Below are 20,054 nucleotides of genomic sequence, written 5' to 3'. Positions count from 1 at the left end.
ATTACAAAAAATGAAAACCTCTAGGAGTATTCAACATTAGACAAGGATCGTCGTCTACTCAATGTTTCAAGCTCTGAGCTGTCAACTTTTACTTCAAGCTAGACATGCCTTCCTGTTAGATTTGTGTAGTAATCATCTAGATGTCTAATTTCTGGCTTTTTTTCAAACAATCATTTTTAAATAAACTTTTCCTATTAGATAAGCATATCATCTGTCATTCTGGTTTTAAATCAACTATATAAGCAATTTGTGTCATAAAATATTAATGTAAAAACATTAAATCCCATTCAAGATGGCTGATACCTTCAGCATGACCTAATTTACTATATTACCCTGTTTACAAATTCCATTTCACAATATTAATGCATATTTCACTACTGAGATACAATTAAATAAATATACACATATGGCAGGCAAATCATTTTGTAATTCAATAACTAACAATAGAAATATGCATTGTAATGATATTTTAAGAATTCAATAACACAGACTGTGACCTTTACATTTAGCTTAAAGGTTCAATACACCAGTATAACTACACACACACTGTCACCAAGATATTATAATTGTTATGTTACACCTATCAAGTTTGATCAATATAGGACAGATCACATGGTGTGTCCAATTTAGCTGCAAGGCACTACAATCTCACTTTACAGTCCATGTGTTAGTGTGATAACAGTTCTTTTTCATTTGAAGGAAATATAATTTTTTGTGGAAATTTTGTTTCACTTTTAAGGTAAATATGATATTTTATATTTCCTCTTTCAAATGAAGGTAGAAAAGATTCATTAGACAATGCTGATTGCTTAGTGGACTTTCATACCATGATTTTTGTTCAAAATGGTAGTATTTTTTTTAGAAATTTTTAGTAGGAAGTTTGGAAAGAGAAAGTTATAATTGTGGTTTAGATTTCCGTGATAGTTTGACCTTTTGCTGTTTTGTTATCCTCCTACTTAGATTGTTTGGAATGTGAGACAGATTCATCAATGCTTCTCCTGGTATGATAACCGCCATGTTTATTCAATGTTATTGCAGGATTATAAAGTTGTTTTTTATGAGTCACCTGATCTGAACATTTCTTTGCATCTATTTATTCTAGATTGTAGTGTAAATTGAACCTATTCAAACGTATTTCTATTCACCTGGGATTTAATTTTCGTAAGCTGTATGCATAATATATGACCTAACTGCATTGCGTTAGTTGTTAATGGCCGACTTTTATTTAATTTTCAGTGGTAGACTCTATACTACGAGGAGTTGAGATTGGAATAGGACCCCGTCGAACACGACAGGCTAACAAGGATAAGGAAAAGGATCAAACATCTAATTTGGTAAGACAGATTTATTATTTACTTATAAAATAGAAATATTTGCAATGTCTTAACTAAAAACCCTGAGACTACAGTTGTAATTTTATCACATCCGTGTGACTTGAGGACATGTGATGTATTAGTAAAGCCCCCAGAATATGACAATTACATTACTTATTCATCAATGTCACCTCCAGGGAATATAACAGGAATTATTACATCTTTAATGAGTTGATTTAGGATTGATGTAAATTTACAAAATTACCCTCCAGGGAAAATAGGTCATTTATCATTGATAATTTAAAATCTAGTGGTAGGTAGGGCCTTCAGTTTACATAATATGTTTGATTTGGATTTAAATAAAAAGAACTGACTATATTCTTCTTATTCGTTATTTAATTAATGTATTGCTACATAAAGGTTCTCCTTTTCTTCTTGTTACATTGAAACAGTTGACATGTCTTTGTTTTGTCATAAATTTAGAGTAGCTTCAAAGAGATGATATTAAATTTGCTGTGCTGGGAAAGATGGCTTTGTTTCAGTAAATTTAAATATGGTCTTTTCGATTGAACATGCAGGTGTAGAGGTCACATTGAATACAATGTGTCAGGTGACTAGCTCTTGGGTTGTTGGTATCAATAATATCTATATCTGATACCAGTTGTACAAATTAACATGGACTGATAAAACATGTGATGAATGTTTAATTATCTTGGAGTTAAGGTACAAAGGGGGTAATCAATAACAACATAAGACACATCATTTTCAGTTTTCATGGTACTAGCTCTAGTTTTGAATGATGAGATTTAGTTCTTTTTATTAATGTATGTAAAACTAGCAAAAAGTACTAATGACCCCTTTACTACCAATGAGCTTTGTTGATCTTATGACCCCCTCCACTACCAATAAGATTTGTTGATCTCATGACCCCTCTATTATGAATGTTGATTTGATGACCCCTCTATTATGAATGTTGATTTGATGACCCCTCCATTGTTATTTTTTGTTCAGATGACCCCTCCATTGTTGTTTGTTGATCAGATGACCCCTCCATTGTTATTTGTTGATCTGATGACCCCTTCGTTAGGTGTGTATTTTGTTGATCTGATGACCCCTCTGTTATGAATATTTTTTAATGATCTGATGACCCCTCAGTTATGAATGTTTTTTGTCGATCTGATCTATTCATTTGACGACCCTTCCACTACTTTTGGTGTTTATTAATCTGATTCTGTGGCCACTACACTTATTGATGTCCTCTTTTATGTCTATATCTATAAACGCCCTTCCAGTAGAAATTGTAACCAGAAATCTACTGATCTATTGATCAATGGTCACTATAATAAGCCCTGAATCTTACAGTATATCTGTTTATTGATCTAACCATAGGGAAACAGTAATGACAAATCTGACTTATCTATTACTTCATTAAGAGATGGGTGGAACCATTGATTATCTACTGTACGATTAGGTTAACACAAAATGTCCACTGTCAATAACAGAGCTTTTAGTTTTAGCTTATGACATATGACTTTATATCTAAATTTTAATAGATTTTTAAGTGACCTGTTTTCCTTCCAAAGTATCTGAAATGATAAAATATTAGCATAAGATTATAAGTAGGGTTGGTAAATGGCCGGATTTCCACTTTTGTCCATGTTTACCAGGATAAAAACTAAAAAATAGAAAGAAAAAGGGTAATGAACAGGTTGGGGAAGGTAAATAGGTCAGTTGGTATAGTGAAGGATATTATGTGTATTATCAATGTTGTAGACAAATATAGATTAGCATATGTATTTGTGTAAGTTATCATTCCAGTCTAAATGCTGGATCCAATCCAGATTGTTTTATCAACCAAGTATGTTATCTCTCTCAAAGAAGGATGTGTTGTTTGTGTTATATCTGAACATTTCACCTTGCAAAAAATAGGTTTTACATTTGTATGTTGCCAGTGTTTAATTCTCAGTTACATATATCTTTTAATAGATTTGCTCAGTTTAACATTGAAATAAACTAATTAATAGAGCTTTCATGACAATCAATGGTTTGATATAAATGTATTTTAACCTTAGAACCTACGTAATCAACATTCATTATACTGCACCATTGTATTACTAAATTGTTTAATTTACCCTTGAAATCATTTAAATATATGTAACCAAAATTTGAATGTAAATAAAAGGAAACTTTTCTGTAAGCTTTGTACTTATGTTTATTTATAACTCCAATCCTCGTTTCTCACACAACAGGATACAGATACTCCTACTATGAAGTGCCTTTTAGACTTTGATACACACATTTTACTATCACCTAGCTGGTCTTTTATCTGTGAAGGTATGACTCATACTTTGCCATGTGGCCTCATTTCCCACCAAAACATGGCTGACTTCTCTTTGTTTGCCAGCTGACTACTTAATCATTTATTTCTTGACAGACAAGATTTTATTACACCAGATATTTATATGTACATACATGATTAAGAAATATTTAGGCAGGTGATTTAATTTTATTGCTTGAGTAGATAATTTTGGATTATTCAAGGAAGGGAAGTTAAAGCCACATTAAGGTCTGTTACATAATCAAGCAGTACACAAGGATACAATTTGTTGGCTTAACATAACATTTCAGGTCAGTTAAAGAAAGATGCTTCTATTTGTATATCATTAAAATGTGAAATAAAAAAAAACGTGGATAGGATTACAGAATTGAAGAATATTGCCACACCTAAATCAATTCTTTTTACATGAATTTGTGATATGCTACACTTCAAATGCATCATGCACATGTTGCTGTATATTATATTTGTTTTTCATTTATTGTTTTGTACATAATCAGGCCGTTAAGTTTCTCGTTTGAATTGTTTTACATTTGTCATTTCGGGGCCTTTTATAGCTTACTGTGTGATATGGGTTTTGATCATTGTTGAAAGGGGAAGGGTGAGCTTGGCTTTTCTTTTATGTCAATGTTAAATATTACTTGTGCCATACAGATAGTGTTGGGAGACCATAATTTGGCCTTCCTGTATCTGCCCTTAAAATGAACGTCCTTGATTCTTCTGAAGAAGCATTTTCTTATTCTTTTTGTAATTTAATTGACACTAGGCATGATGGCTAGTAAAATGAAATAAGGACATTCAAATTTACTATTTTAGCAGTAAACAGGAAGAAAGCAAATACATTCATTTGGAAAATGTTCATTAAAGTTATGTCATTCTGTTCAATAGTAATGGAAATTCTCATAAATGAATTTCCCTTTTAATTATAGCAAAGCTCAAATGTAATGTTCTATTGGTAATGGTTTAAGGTAGGAAGAAATAAATTATAGGTATTGATTAATCCATTGAACTTCCATGTACCACCATCAAATTACAGGCATCTGCAGTTAAGATTAGAAAACTTGATGACGCATACAGTATTGACCTGACTTTTTAAAATTTAATCAATCATTTAGTGATTTTGAAACATTAAGCAGATTGTGGTTAACAATTTGGAGAGTGAGAGGTGCGGTTACCAGGTCTGTTGTAAACATTGAGTGCAGAGATTATGTAACTTGTCAAAACCACAAAGTACTTACACTCGATGACAGGGATTTTGTCATGTGATTATACTTATCCTTCTTTTGGACAACAAAAGTTTAAAATGAAAGGACACTAATGACTGTTATCTCCTATGTGTCCAGACCTAAATACCAGTAAAGAAATTTCAAATTTGACCAGGCAGTAGCATTACCAATGAAAGGAGATGTGAGGTAAACATTAGTGAGACAGTCACCCAGCAACACACGATTTTCAAACATTAATTCGTTTATTTTTAGTTACCTCAAAAGAAATAAAAATTTGCTTGTAATCTAAGATACAAGGTTATTATGCAACTAAGTGTTTTTTTTAAAGGTTTGTTTTTGTAATTCTGCATAATCAAGAAGCTTCAAGATCAGATTTCAAGTCAAACCATTTGCCAGAAAAACTTACAATGCTTTAGTAAACAAAAAACAAGGAGCAGATGCAATAATTATGCATGTTGCATTTAATTAACTGTGATGCATTTGAATAATGACGCAAATAGAAATCACAACAACAACTTTTGAAAAGTATTGTATATACAATAAAACATGACCGAATAAAATCAAATCTTTACGTCCATATAAAGAACAGGTTTATGGATTTTATCTTAAATCTTTCCGAGGATTTTTATGTGGGTTGTTTACAGTTACAAGATCTGACCTTTTGTTATAAGAAGAATAAATGATTCATGTGACCCCGAGGACATACCTGTATTTTTGTGACAAATTTACCTTAAGTTGTCTTTTCGTGATTAGCCAAGCAGAATGACAATGTCTGAAGGTATTATTGTATTGATGATAAACAGTTTTTATACAGAGACCTACATTCATGTCAAAATGCTGTTAGGAATTGTTACCATGTTCTGCTTGGTTAGATCTCTTTTTTTGTAGTCATTTGAAAAGACAGTATATTTTCTAAAGATAGGATTGTCAGCTGGTTTAATGATAACTTACAGAAATTTAAGACTTGCTAACTTTTTAAGGTTACAATGTGACTCTTTGAGAACAAAGAAATTGTCCAAAATGGATTATAATTAGCCAGTACAATAGCTTTTTTAGTGTCCATCCATCCATTTATCTATCCCATGTCAAGTTTTTGTGTAAGGTAGTTTTAACCGTGAAGTTGTTATTTGTTTGCAAGATTGGTAATTATGCCCCAGTCCTAGGGCATTATGTGTTTTTCGGTCTATGAGTCCGTTCGTCCGTCTGTCCCGCTTCAGGTTAAAGTTTTTGGTCGCTTCAGGTTAAAGTTTTTGGTCAAGGTAGTTTTTGATGAAGTCCAATCAACTTGAAACTTAGTACACATGTTCCCTATGATATGATCACTCTAAATTTTAATGCCAAATTAGAGTTTTTACCCCAATTTCACGGTCCACTGAACATAGAAAATGATAGTGCGAGTGGGGCATCGGTGTTCTATGGACACATTCTCGTTGTGTCTGATTTGCACATATTTTTGTGTTGTGGAAATTTAATGTGTCCAGGTTAGGGATTCATGTCTTCTGGGGGACTTTTACATTGGGAACAAGCATGTTATAAATTTGGCTCACCATGTCAGTGTAGTAACAAAGCAGGGTTCATATTCAGAACGTTCTCATCCTGATATGCATGTGATATTTGCCACTGGATGTTAAACACCTATTCATCATATTTATCATGGTTTGTGGATTAGGCAAATTATTTGTTAATGTGAAATTTATAATCATTATTTAAAAATGTTTTATAGTGTGGTTATATGCAGTGTAGCTCAACTGAATACACAAAAATGTTATGAAAGGCTTTGTTTAATTCACACAGTTTCTTTGAATGTGTTTGTCATAACAGAAATTTTACAATCAAGTCTGTCCATAGAATTAGAAACAATAAACAGACAATGTAGTGCCAGACAGATGGAAGCATGCAAGTTGACTCATGGATAAGAATCTAAAGGTGCATTACAATGCAGGAAAAATCAATATATTATTAGTCATTACTTTGGACCTTCAGAGGGATTTTAACACCATCTGCTTTTTTCAGTTTATCACATCTGCTTAAGCTAGGTGTGAATTTTGTTAGAGGTGTGAAATTTTTTTCCCATTATCATAGGTTAAAAATCTGGACATAATGTGGTATGACCTGTTGTTACACACTAGATAATAGTCTCTTTATCAAACCTTTTTCAAATTTAAAACAATTTAATCTCCTTCCTGGTGACAAAAATGGGTATAACAATTTTGTCCACAATAAAAAGAAGTAAATGTATACATGTTCGTAGACCAGTACCACCTGTATGTATAGTTAAACAAAAGGTAATATGTTTGTCTATGTCATTGGTATGATGGAAGACCTGTTTTAAATCTTGTTTACGTTCATACCATTTATCTTCTGTAAAAAAATAATGCATATTTCGAATGTCATCTAAAGTACAACTCCTGTTTCTCAATTGACAAAGTAATAAAGAAAATTTCTTCTTTCATCTTGAAAAGTAATAAAATTACAATTGATGGCATTTCCCCAATGGAAACCATTAAAACATGGAGGAAGTCATAATGGCAGATTATATTTAGCTGGAATTCTTTCTACATGTCTGTGTTAATGTAATTATTTTATGATGATGGTAACCATGTGTATTGCTTTCCTTCTGCAAGAGGTAAAAACAAGGGTTTCTTTGTCTCTTCAACATGGTTTCTTAATTTTTATAGAAATAAGTTTTGAAAGAAAGCTTTTATCTTTTAACTGTTATCTAATACTCTAGCATTAAATACATTTTCTTGCAGCTCTTTGTTTTTTTGTAGAAATTTTTATTGTAAGTCAGCTTTAGCATCAATTTATTATCAGGACTTCAAGGTCAAATCTCAGTTGTTGTTTCTTTCCACTTTAATAGATAGTACACTCTTAATTAAAACTGGTACCCATTACTGGTAAATTAATACTGGTACCCCATCCTGGCAATATTTGCATGCAAAGCTAAATGTTAGCAGTGATTTTGACATTACATACCATTAAGACCGGATGATCAATAGATTTCTCTATGTAGCCGTTATCCATTAAAATCATTTCCCTGGATGGAGAAAGTTTTATTGATGTATGCTTGTCTCTCACTGGATTATACTGTGAATGTTTGATTATTGTATATGGCGTGGTTACAACCACATTCCATTTACGGCAGTGACAAATGTCCGATGTAATAAACCTAACACAAGACTGGAATAGACAGCTATCAAGCTTGTTTGTCATGAAAGATCTCCTTCATTTCAGGGTAAAAAAGTACAATCAATACATCTATATTTGATAAACTGTCTGAGATCGGAAGAAGGAATTACATCAGGAAACAAACTGATTGTTGATTAAAATAAAGTACCTAAAAAAATCCTCATTGGAAAATTTATAAAGGAAATAAAAAAAGGTCAATGCCCCTTATAGTTGCTCATCCAGCATGTGAATTAAATTTCATGTCATAACAGCATTCATTAGTTAATAAAAACTTTTTTTGTGTATTGGACTGGAACATAATATAATCCATTTGTTAAAGCAAAACTTTAGGTGGTCAGTAATTTGACCGATTAAAAGCACAATCATTATTTGAACAAAGTATTAAAATATAGATTTGAAAGGAAGACAATAAATAACAAGCCAGTTCAATTTATCCCTTAACACAACAGACAAATATGTGTTTGTACTTTGTATAATATCTTTCCCAGAGGGCACTCCAACAAGACATGATTGTCAGTGAATATGTATTTTGAGATCTTCCCTCCTGTTAATGTGAATTGATAAGTGAAGTGTTTGTCAGTTGCTCAAGGCATTTTCATGATAAAGAGAGGGAAGCCAAATACTTGAGATAAGGGAAGGAGATTATATGTGTACTCTTTGTGGGAGAGAATTTTAAACTTCTGCCATGTATATTTGTTGATTGGATTCATTATTTCTTTACAAACCATTGATCTTGATGTAATTACCTATTACAAGTTTACATAGCTGTAAACCTATTATGTAGATTTTATAGGTTTTTTAGTTGTATTAATGTGTTAATAACAACCTATGTGAGTTTGGCAGCTTGCCAAGTACAAGTTATTGTATGACATTTATCTTTAGTGGGAATAAATATCTGTTTAGTGAACAAGTTGAAGGACAGACCGAAAACAGTTTACTTATTGTTTCAAATTAGTGAAGGTGGAACCACATTTTTATAATACTGTGAGACAAATTTCAGCCTTTGAAGTTAATTAACTATTGTATCAGACTTCTTAAAATTTAGCATGATGTGAGATTAACCAAACCCTTGATCTGCTATTTTAGGATTCTTTTTATTATCATTACAGATATCAGGTCAGATCATTACCACAGTAGATCAAAACAAGTCTGGAAAAACTCAACAAAAACCTACAATTACTGAACAACAAAGAGGTAAGCAAAATAAACTAATTTATTAGGAATCCAGCTTTTAATTTGCTTATTTTTCTGTGGAATAAAGTTTTGTTCGAATCATTCATTTATTCTTTGCATATTATAAAGACATTGACCAAGTTTTTACTGGTTGATTATGTAATACTATTGATTTTTTATTTTAAATCTAATGGAACCCAGAAGTATGGCACATTAAAATTTAAGTTTAATTTGAACAATAAAAAAGATATTTACGCTTTTGTATATGATCAAACAAATAGGGCTAATGTGATTTGAAAATCAATGATTTTGTTAGTTTCCAACCAACCAAGGGAAATATGCTGATTCAATAGAATTTTTTGATGAGAATCATTTGATATAATTATGAATTTTGATCATAATGGAAAAAAAAAGATTATTTGATAAGTTACTTTTAGGCATAGCATAGTGAAAAAACATTGTTCAAATTAGCATATCTATCATTTGGGTGTTTTTGTTTTTTCACTAATATGCCAGTGAGGATATAAAAAAAATCATTTATTCTGAACAAGCAACTAAAAATCTTTTAAAACGATGACAATAAGAAAAATGGGTATATTTGTGTTAGTGTTCATACATGTTAAAAAGAATTTAAATTTAGTTTAATCAGAAGGGGTTATTCCTTAGCAATCTAATCAGCTTGTCTACAATGTAAAACATATTTAGGCTTAATTTTAATAAGTCCTTAATTTTGGTGTATTACTTTTGTAATCTCTCTATTTATTTATTATTAAATATTGAATTCCCTACACATATTAGTAATCCTTCATGGTCACTCAGGCAAGGGATTTAATCAGATAATCCTATAAAAGTACAAAGAAAACAAGTTTTAACAGGAATTGTAAACTTTTCAATACAAGCTCTTCTTTAAGGCATAAACATACAGATATTTTGATCTGTAAAAACAGACAGGTATTTTGACAATGCAAAAAGACAGGCAGATATTTTGACAGTGTAAAGTAAGATAGAATTCTGGTACATTTTTATAAAGGTAAAATTTACATAAGGAGTGTTAAAAGGAAAACTACCTTCTACAAAGCAGGCAAGCATTTTATCTTTTTTTACAATGTTGGAATAAGTATTTACAATGTAAAGAGATCTTATGATATAATTAGCATTTGAAAGTCAGGGAAGTATCACACTATTTATCAGTTCTCTTTGAGTTTTGTATGGCTTTGTATTATCATCAAAATATGCTTTCTTTGTTTCTTTTCATACTTGGTCTGTCGTTAAGAATTTGTTCAATATGACCGACTATAATGATGAGATCTGCATGACAGAATCAATACCAGCTTTTCAATATTAGTCCTTTCAAATCAGAATCGCTATTCACTGTTGGTAATAACCAGTTTATTGATGTTTGAATGAGCAGGCTCAGACAAGGGATCGTGTGTATGTTTCAGGTAACATAATCAATGTTAAATATAGAGCTATCTTTTCAATCATTTTAATTGGTTGTGTTAAAGAACACTCAAAAGGTTTTTAATATCTTTTCAGATAAAAATTCTAGATCTTCAAAGCCAGATAGAAAAAGAAAATCAGAGCAAATTATTGTTGAAACAAAACCTGATGTGTCAACTGTAAATAAAAGATCTCGGTCATTAGAGACAAGAAAGATTCGTGTAAATGAGGAAATTAAAAAGGATTCTATTAAATCTACTGCTAAACCAACAAATGTTGTGTCAAACTGTAAGTCTGCAAAATCAAAGGCAGAACCAATATCTGATCGAATAACACGTAGACAGGTGAAAGATTCTACTGTCAAATCACCATGCAGAGTTCAAACCAAGGAATCTAAAAAACCTTTAAAATCATCTAAATCAACTAAAGACAAATCTGTCAAACCTAATCCTAGCAAGCGAGATAAAGGATTAGGTGACTGTGATAAAACATTGAAAAATTCTCATATTGACAAGGAGAAGTCAATTTCATGTGATATTACAAACACTAATTCAGTGCGAGAGAAAGAAGAGGAGAAACCAAAAACAGAAAACGAGGAAAGTGAAACTTTAAAAAGTGAAGACACTGTAATATCTACTAGTGATGACATAAAACAAAGTGATAAAAATGAGGAGGAAAATACTACTAGTGAAGTAACGGTGAAATTAGAATCGAAGACAGTGGAAGAATGTTCAGAGGATAATACAACTTCTGAAGAAAAGAAACACGACGAAACAGACGATAATATGCACTTTATGAAACAACGTTTGTTAGCAAACAACTCACAAGCAAATTCTCCGTCTACAAACTTGACAGAAAAAATCGATGTGAATCAATCTGTCACGGACCAGCTAACCAAATTAGCAAAAACCCAAACTCATTCATCCAATAGTTTTGAGCATCAAACATCCAGGAAATCAACATCTCCATCTACAAAACATTCAGAAGAAAACCGATATGATCATGTGAATGCATTTCAAACTTCTCATTATAGTAACTCAGAATTTAGGTCTAGTTCTCGTGCAAGTGAGCATTCAGGAACTAGTGAGGATCGCAGACCTGGTTCACGTTCAGATAAAATAAAAAACAGTCCATCATCAAGTCCATTAGTTTTAGACAAAACTGAACCAGTTCACCCGTACAGGGATCCTGAATTAATGAAGAAAAACACAGTTCACAGCAATGTGCAGAGTATGCATCCTAAGATGCCTGCAGCCTACCCAGGAATGCCCATTCCACCACCAGTTAGTGCTATGCCTTCTGGGTCATCTTATCAGTCTTCAATGCAGAGATCACATCTCTCTTCATTGTATCACCCTTTAGCCCAGGTACCAGCCATGCCATCACCAGGGATGGGTATAGACCCTGCCACATATGCAGCCATTCAACAACAACAACTATTACAGTATCAATTACTGTTACAAAGAACTGCTACAGCTTACCCAGCCAATCTTACACAGCAGCTCGAACTCTTGTGGCAGCAGAAACATCCGTCTACTCCAGTACCCCCACACTGGGCTCTAAATAAAAACCAAGAAGAATTACTTCGTGATTTGTATGCTTTGAAAGAGAGAGAAATTGATAGGTATGATATCAAAAGGAGGGAAATTGCTGAGAGGGAACGCATTGAACAGGAACATTTGGAACGTTTAGAAAGGGATAAAATGGAAAGGGAACAGAGAGAAAGACAAATTGAAAGAGAAAGACAGGATCGTGAAAGAATAGAAAGGTAGGGAACAGTTTGTCTTATTTAATACACATAAAAATTTTAATTCATTAGCTCTGTGATTTATTATTTACGTTGGTTAAAATTAGATCTAATTATTTTCTGATAACACCAAGATCTCATTACCGCTGTAGGCAGACATTTCTGCCTGGTACGATTTCCTTTGTTACAACTACATGATCAATAAGATCCTGTTATGGTTTCTCACTGAAAATATGTCAGACGAATATTGTCATTTGAGTAACAAGTCATCTTAAAAACAAAATAATCCCTCATATGTTAAGAAAGTTCATCATAAAAAGTGGCTGTGTATATGTTTCTGCATGGTAAATGTGTAGGTTGGTGACTACATGTCTATATAACTTGTGACTGATTGGAATCTTATACTTGCCTTAAGCAGATTGATTTTATGTGTACATGTGCAAAGGAAACAATAAGTTTGTTTTTTTTTCATATAAGAAATGGGAACATTTATCATTGAAATTTGAATTGTTATTTGGTTATATGTTTGTAATGTACTAGGATACACTCTGATCTCGGTCATCGTTTTTAATGATCTTTTGGGATGATTTGCAGCTGAATATTGTTTACTGTCATTGAAAATATATACAGTGTCAGTTGATAAAGGATTCAGAATCATTAAAAAAGCAGTGATTTTTTTGTGGTTTTGTTTTGAATTTATCAACAACAAAAAATAGACAAATTTGACAAGCAAAGGTTAGTTGAGAAGTAATAAGATATATGATGGATAATTACCCATTGTATCACATGTTTCTAACACTTACAGACCAGACATGACACTAATTACTAATCAAAACTTAATACATTTTACCCTGTTGGTGAAACATTATATAATCTAATCATTATAAAGAATATTGATTACAGCTTTACAATGTTACAGGAATAAACTGTTAAGTTGGTATTAAACCCTATTCACAGTGTAATATATTGATTTCGTTATTGATTTTCATGTTAAAACATTTGTTGGTAGACTGATGTCATTAATTTACTTATTCACAACATTGGTTTTTCCAGAATCATTGACATTTGCAAGCTACTGTTATTAAATGTTCACCAAACAATCCCGATTCCAATGATAATACTCAAACAGAGTAAAACATTAATGCTTAATTGATTTTATTAAATTGTGTTCTCCATGACTATGTGTACTTCAAAGTGAAAGATTTTTACTTGAAAAAAAGATTTCAGACAATTTATGTAGGACTGGGTGATCTAAAAGTTTCTCATGTTTTGTCTTCGACTTTGTACTTTGTTTCCTTATTCATTCATTAGTATTGTATTAAAATGTTAAGAAATTAAAGGGATAGTACATATTTTTCTGTAATAGAATACCCAGTATTTTGTATAACATAAGAACAATAAAACCTTTATGCATTGCTCCGAGTGACCTGTTAATTATGCACAGGAGTTCATTTAATGGTGAAATTTTTGTGGTGACAGGTAAAAACCTGAATTAGATAAGAACACTGTTAGTATATAGAGTTACACTCCTTGGTAAAACTTTTAAAAAGCTCTATTTACAGCGGAATCATATGTCTGAATATAAATAAGTGAAGTCTTCCTTGAAATGTTAAACATGCACTTCCTGACCTACTTGGTTTGTTTCTTATCATGGTTAACCACAAGTCTACTCTACCCACTTGTAACTCTCTGTTCTATTTGATTCCTGTGTAAGGTCAAAGTAAACAATGCTTTTATCTGCATAGAGAAAGAAAACTGTTAAATAAAAGAAAACATAAACAATTTTTGATTCTTTCCAAAACTTGATGAAAATTTTCACTTCTTACAAATTTTTTTTAGAGAAACCATAGGAATATATGTTTGTGAAACTGATTTAACCCTACCATATTTTGTGCCTGCACCAAATTAAGCTACCCGCTATCCTGATTAATGGGAGATTTGTCCATAGTGTAAACTGAATACCTTAAAACAGGCATTCAAAGGATTTAAATTGGCATTTCAGCACACATATATACTCACTCAAAACAATAGTATACAAGATTCATTAGATCAGGTTGTGCTTTAATCCCCATCATGTAGAGATTTTGAGAAGTTGGCAGGTATCAATGTATGTTTTTTACATGGTGTTATCTTTATATCCACAGAGAGAAATTGGAGAGAGAAAGACAACAGGAGGAAAAGGACAGATTAGAAAGACAGGAAAGACAGAAGAATGAATGGAGGAGAGAACATGAAAGGGAACAAAGAGTGGAAAGGGAGAGAATTCTGAAGGAATCAGCTGACACTTTAGCTGCTGTTGACAACCACTTTAAACAGTCTCTGATGTTGGCCAATCAGAAGGTTAGTTTCTGCGTTTTATCTTTGGCAGTGATTTTAACACTAGCACAAACAATTTTTACTAGACAGGATTTTTAAGCATTGTAAATAGTGGTCTAAAAAGAGGAACAGTCTATGAATTATACCTTTAATCTGAATAGAAAGCAGAGTTTTACTTGCAATTTCTCCTCTAAACCCTGTTCAAACATGAAATCAATTGTATAGAATGCACTTTGAAAAACAAACAAAGGGAGGCAACATAATTTACCTTACAATAGATATTTGATTTTTGGCCTAGTATAGGCAGTTTAGGGCAGACTGTTGGACCATAGATGGATTTGGTTGTTATAAGAAGGTTTTTTTTTTATGCTCTAAAATGTTAAATTAATGCTGAGCATACACTCAAAATATGCTGTGTGCACTTAATAAGTTTATCAAATGTTTTTACCATAGCTATACTGGAATTCATAACATAGTTAAATCATAAACAATTGGGAAGGAGGTTACACTTTTTTTATTCAAAATTGTGTGATGATCAAATTGACTGACTACAAAAAGTTATATGTCTTAAACTCTTTCTATAGGCTAGTAACTTGTCATATGCTTAGGAAAATATATGTTGTAACTACATTTCTTTTCTAGTGTTTCATAATGCTAAATAGTTCAAGGTTTATAGTGTAGTAAACATATGTGACAAAAATAAATCTGCAAGTAAACATTGTATATATTGACCTATCAATAAATCAGTCTTCTTAGGTCTCAGTAGGGGTTTTATATCAAGTTTAATGTTGTTCAAGTTAAAATCAATTTAAGCCTTTTAAGTATAGAATATTCAATTCAGCATTTGTTCTGCTCGAGTGAATTGTTATTAGTAAGTTTGATTTCTATCATTGGTTTTACATTCAATGGCTTTTCAATTATTTATTGGCAAATATTGTTATTAACAACTTGTATTTACACATAGCAATAATTAGATTCTCAGCTGAAATGGAAGGTTTTTTTTCATGCCAAGTAATGGTGACATTTAAATAGTTATTAAAGGAAATATGGTCTGAGGATTTTCTATACATTGCCTGTTTAAATGTTCAAAGGTCACGAAATTGTTGAGAAAGACTGAGTAATTAGATGGAAGTTTCTTTTTCTATAAGGCCTTAATCACTTCATGTCCTGACAAAACTAATTAATACACTGCATAGCACATTAACAATGTATTTAGTTATTTTAAAATTCTTTAGAAGTGTACCTATCTCTTTTGTCATCTTTCAACAGATTGAAATTAAGATTTCCTTAGATAAATGGTTATGGTTAGACTGTGTGTGTTTTATGCAACCTGATTTGAATATATACGAAGTTTAAACATACCAAATATGGTGTTTATTATTTGTATTTCAAGGTTAACATCATGTTAGGTTTCACAACACAATGTTAAGTTCTTTCAATAAGAAAGCAGTACATGAAGACAAGATTTTTCTTGTTTACTTTTCATGTTATAAAAGACTAACATAAGTATTTCTAAACATAGACAGTGGGGACAACAAATTTCATAGAGTCTATATATATATATAATGATTGTATTCCCTCTCAACCGCATGAATGATGTTATGTCTAAATTTATAAATATCTACCTTGCAGTGAAATTTGACCTTTCATACACCTGCTTATTCATGACATTTCATTTTTAGGTATCAATATTCAGCTATTTAGTAGAAACTTCAATTATTTTGCTATACATACTTTCAATAGATGCCAATTTTAGCTGTGTGTAAATGAATACCCTTCCTTATTTGATACAACTATGTATTGGCTGTTGACCAAATGTTGTTGATGAGTTTATTTCTATCTAACCTCTGCCTTCAATAAAGAAAGAAGATTTTTAGGTGTAATTCACTTCTATACAGATGTTGCATGTCTGTTTGAAGTCTGCTTGTTTTTGTTTATGGTAGCTTGAAAAGAGTTCACCCAAATTTCCATTGATATCTTCATGAATAAAATAGATTAGCATTGATGTATGAAAAACCGAGAGTCAGCTTACAATATTTTATTATTCTTTCATTAAGGCTCAGTGGTCTGGACCATCAATAGTCCAAGGCACAGTAAAGCCACCCAAATCTGAGCATCATGGTATGGATAGGCGACAAGAGGCCACCAAATCCATGGAGGAAAAAATCAAACAGGTACACATGCACCTAATATTTTAGTTAGAAATTGGTAGCTGGCATAATCATTAGAGCTAGAAAGGCTTCCTACTTGCTTCATGTTACAACTCTGATTCATGCTTCAACACAGGTGGAATCATTTAACCATTCTCTGTTGATATGCTATCACAAAGGAATCTTGATTGTTGAAAACAATATATTTTATGTACATAAATACTGTTTGGTTAGTTAAACTCATAAATATGTAAGACATTGACCTAATTCTTTGGTTCCCAGGGTATTGTTTGTTATCATTTGACCTTGAGATAGTACATACTACATGCAAATTATGACTAAATTATAGGTATTAGATACATATGTACAATGTGTGACTAAACTGTGTACTCGCAATTTATTTGCTACTGGAAGGTGGAAGTAGGGGTTAGAAATAGTAGAATTTTCCCAGACATTAAAACTTTGCGACAAATATTTAATTGGAAAAAGCATAACACCATCTGTAATAATAATTACAATTTTATTGATTCAAATAAAAGGCACACTATATAAAACTGACAGTACAGAATAAAAAAAAATGTTACATATGGATAGATGTAATAAAATTTCACAGAAAATATCCAGGATGTAAAAACATTTTAAATATTACAAAAATATAGCATTAGATGAATTGTGATGATTATTAAATTTAGAGAGAACTATTAAAAGGACATAAAAACTATACTTATGAAATTTAATAATATAGAAACAAAATTAACTAGAATAAATACTCTTTTACACTCAAATTAAAACCACAGTTTCCTCCATAAAATTCATTTGAAATGAGGTTGAGAGTCCCGCTTTTTTGGACTCTGTTGGATAGTTGTCTCTTTGGCAGTGACATCTGTTTTTTTAACTTTCTATTGAGAGATTGAATTTAGTGATATGTACTTAATGTATTTCCAATTATTCCTTTATATGTTACTGCTATTTTAGTTGTTTTTATTATTATTGACTGCTTGTCATATACCTAAATCAAATGTTTAATGGCAATAGAATATTGAATTCAACTGAATTTTGTGCCAATTTAGATCCTGTCACTTTAGATGGAAATCTATTTTTAAGGTGATTTGAATTATTCAGGAGACTACTGCCCTATAAATTTCAGCTCTATTAAATCAGTAATCAGAAAGTCCTTACTCATACTGAGTGGCCATAAAACATCCAGTTTGCTCCTACACATAATCTACCTCTGTCATAACTATTGACTAATTTCTCCTATAATTTACATAAAAGCTGAAGTATTGAATAACATAATGGCCTTCCTATTGTAATTTGTCTATTGATTCTTTGTAGTACATTGATTTGTTTTTGTAGGAGAAAGAGCAGCAGTTAAGACAAAGGCATTTAACTGAAGAACAAATTCGCCAGGATTATCTTCAACGGGAGATGATCGAAAGAGAAAAATACCTGAAACATGTAAAAGAAGCTTCAATTAAACAAGAACAAAAAATAGAGAAAGGAACAAAAGAAGGGAAGGACATGTACTACCCTGGTTATTCCATTCCCTCATCTACGGCAAATATCAAACAGGAACCAAAATTTAGTTTGTTTGGTTATCAGCCGTTTCAACATTCCTATATTTCTTCAGAACAATTGCAATCATATGGACTAGGGGATAAACACAGAAAAGAGGAAAAAGACTCTAAACGTTCAACTGTGTCAGTACCCCCACCATTGATCAAAGACAGCAAATCACATAGTTCTGTTATTGTTGATAACAGGATGAAATCAAGTAGTCCACGTCCTGCTCATTCTCATCATTCTACTGTACCGTCCACGTCTCCACGATCACAACCAAAACCAGCACATACACCAGACCGCCAGTACTCATCACTTACATCAGGCAGTCCCTTGGCTTCTCATCAGGATTACATGTCTCAGTCAATGGACTTGTCAGCTCATCGTGATAAACATATCCCTAGAAGTCATAGTCCCCTTCATGTGGCTGATCCACATCAGCTCTCAGCAGCCATCTCACAGCCTCTTGACTACCACCGTAAGCCCAGAGTTCAGTCTAAGTCTCCTGTGTCTTCCTCATCTGTGACAGCATCTATTGCTCAGCCTCCGGTTACATTAACTGGATCCATGGCTTACAGCTACAGTCTAATACAGCAAGGACTTGTACCAAATCCAATTTACTCTCAGACTACTGTTAAAGCAGCATCTAGTACTAGTGCTCAAGAAATCTCACCCGGAAGTCAGGGAGTTAAAAGAAAATTCAACAAGGAGGGCAACAACAGGAAACGACAGAAAGGAGAAAATTCCATGCCAATAACTAGCAGCAATAATTTCATTCCTAATACAACACCACAAATATTAACCAATCATTCACCGTACACCACAACCTCTAGTGTTAGCAGCAGCAATACGTTATCTAACATTACCTCACCATCAAATTATACGGCAGCCGGATCAGGATTCATGGACAGTTTTAAAACTTTTGTAGAAAATGCAGTTCAGAATGCATTCTTCCAAGATCCTGATTTTAATAAAAATAAAAAAATGACAGCAACAACAACATCAAGTAGTAATAAGGGGTTGTCCCAAACACCCCCAGCTACTTCTATAGCACCCAGTACTGGTGTGGAAAATCAGGAGAGACGGAAGAGTGATCCAATTCAATTCACTCCTATGGCAAATGACGAGGCCACTTCATTGACTCTAAGCAGTAGTACTAGCAGCTTAAATAGCCAGGTGACTTTATTGGAAACAATTAATCGTGTTGCAAATGGACAATTAGATACAGATAGTGATACACTTAGTGCTCCTAGTCCCCCACCTAATGTCAAATCGGATTCATCACCCCACAAATCAGCAAATCATCCAAAACTGAAGAAAGCATGGCTTCAGAGGCATTCAGAAGATAAAGTCTCAACTAAAACTTCACCTCTTTTACATGATGAAAATTCTGAAAGTTCAATTAAAAGTGAAAAAAATGTCGTCAATGAAAAAGGTGAAGTGGTCAAAAATTGTTATGTGAATTGTTCGTACATATCACCCAGCAAAGAAGGCGGATCTAAATCTCCAATTAGTGCTCTAAAGTTACCTAATGGTAATGGGAAGGAAGGCGATGAATCTACAACATCAGCATCGGAGACAGAGACACAGGTTTGTATTATACAG

The 20,054-nt window shown here is 32.3% G+C and overlaps 1 protein-coding gene across 1 annotated transcript in view; it reads left to right on the top strand.

Annotated features, from left to right (window-relative positions):
* Positions 1–20,054, top strand: part of LOC127732943 (probable JmjC domain-containing histone demethylation protein 2C) — a 111,886-nt gene that overhangs the window by 74,738 nt on the left and 17,094 nt on the right. The window contains exons 6-11 of the mRNA XM_052242150.1: positions 1,237–1,334; positions 9,173–9,257; positions 10,773–12,444; positions 14,568–14,763; positions 16,797–16,913; positions 18,246–20,039. Of these exons, the coding sequence (XP_052098110.1) occupies positions 1,237–1,334; positions 9,173–9,257; positions 10,773–12,444; positions 14,568–14,763; positions 16,797–16,913; positions 18,246–20,039 (3,962 nt within the window). The remainder of the gene's footprint in view (positions 1–1,236; positions 1,335–9,172; positions 9,258–10,772; positions 12,445–14,567; positions 14,764–16,796; positions 16,914–18,245; positions 20,040–20,054) is intronic.

The sequence above is a fragment of the Mytilus californianus genome, unplaced genomic scaffold (assembly GCF_021869535.1).
Source record: "Mytilus californianus isolate M0D057914Y unplaced genomic scaffold, xbMytCali1.0.p SCAF_3, whole genome shotgun sequence".
Classification (NCBI taxonomy): Eukaryota; Metazoa; Mollusca; class Bivalvia; order Mytilida; family Mytilidae; genus Mytilus; species Mytilus californianus.
The sequence above is the reverse complement of the archived record's forward strand: the minus strand, read 5'-3'. Positions and strand labels throughout refer to the sequence as shown.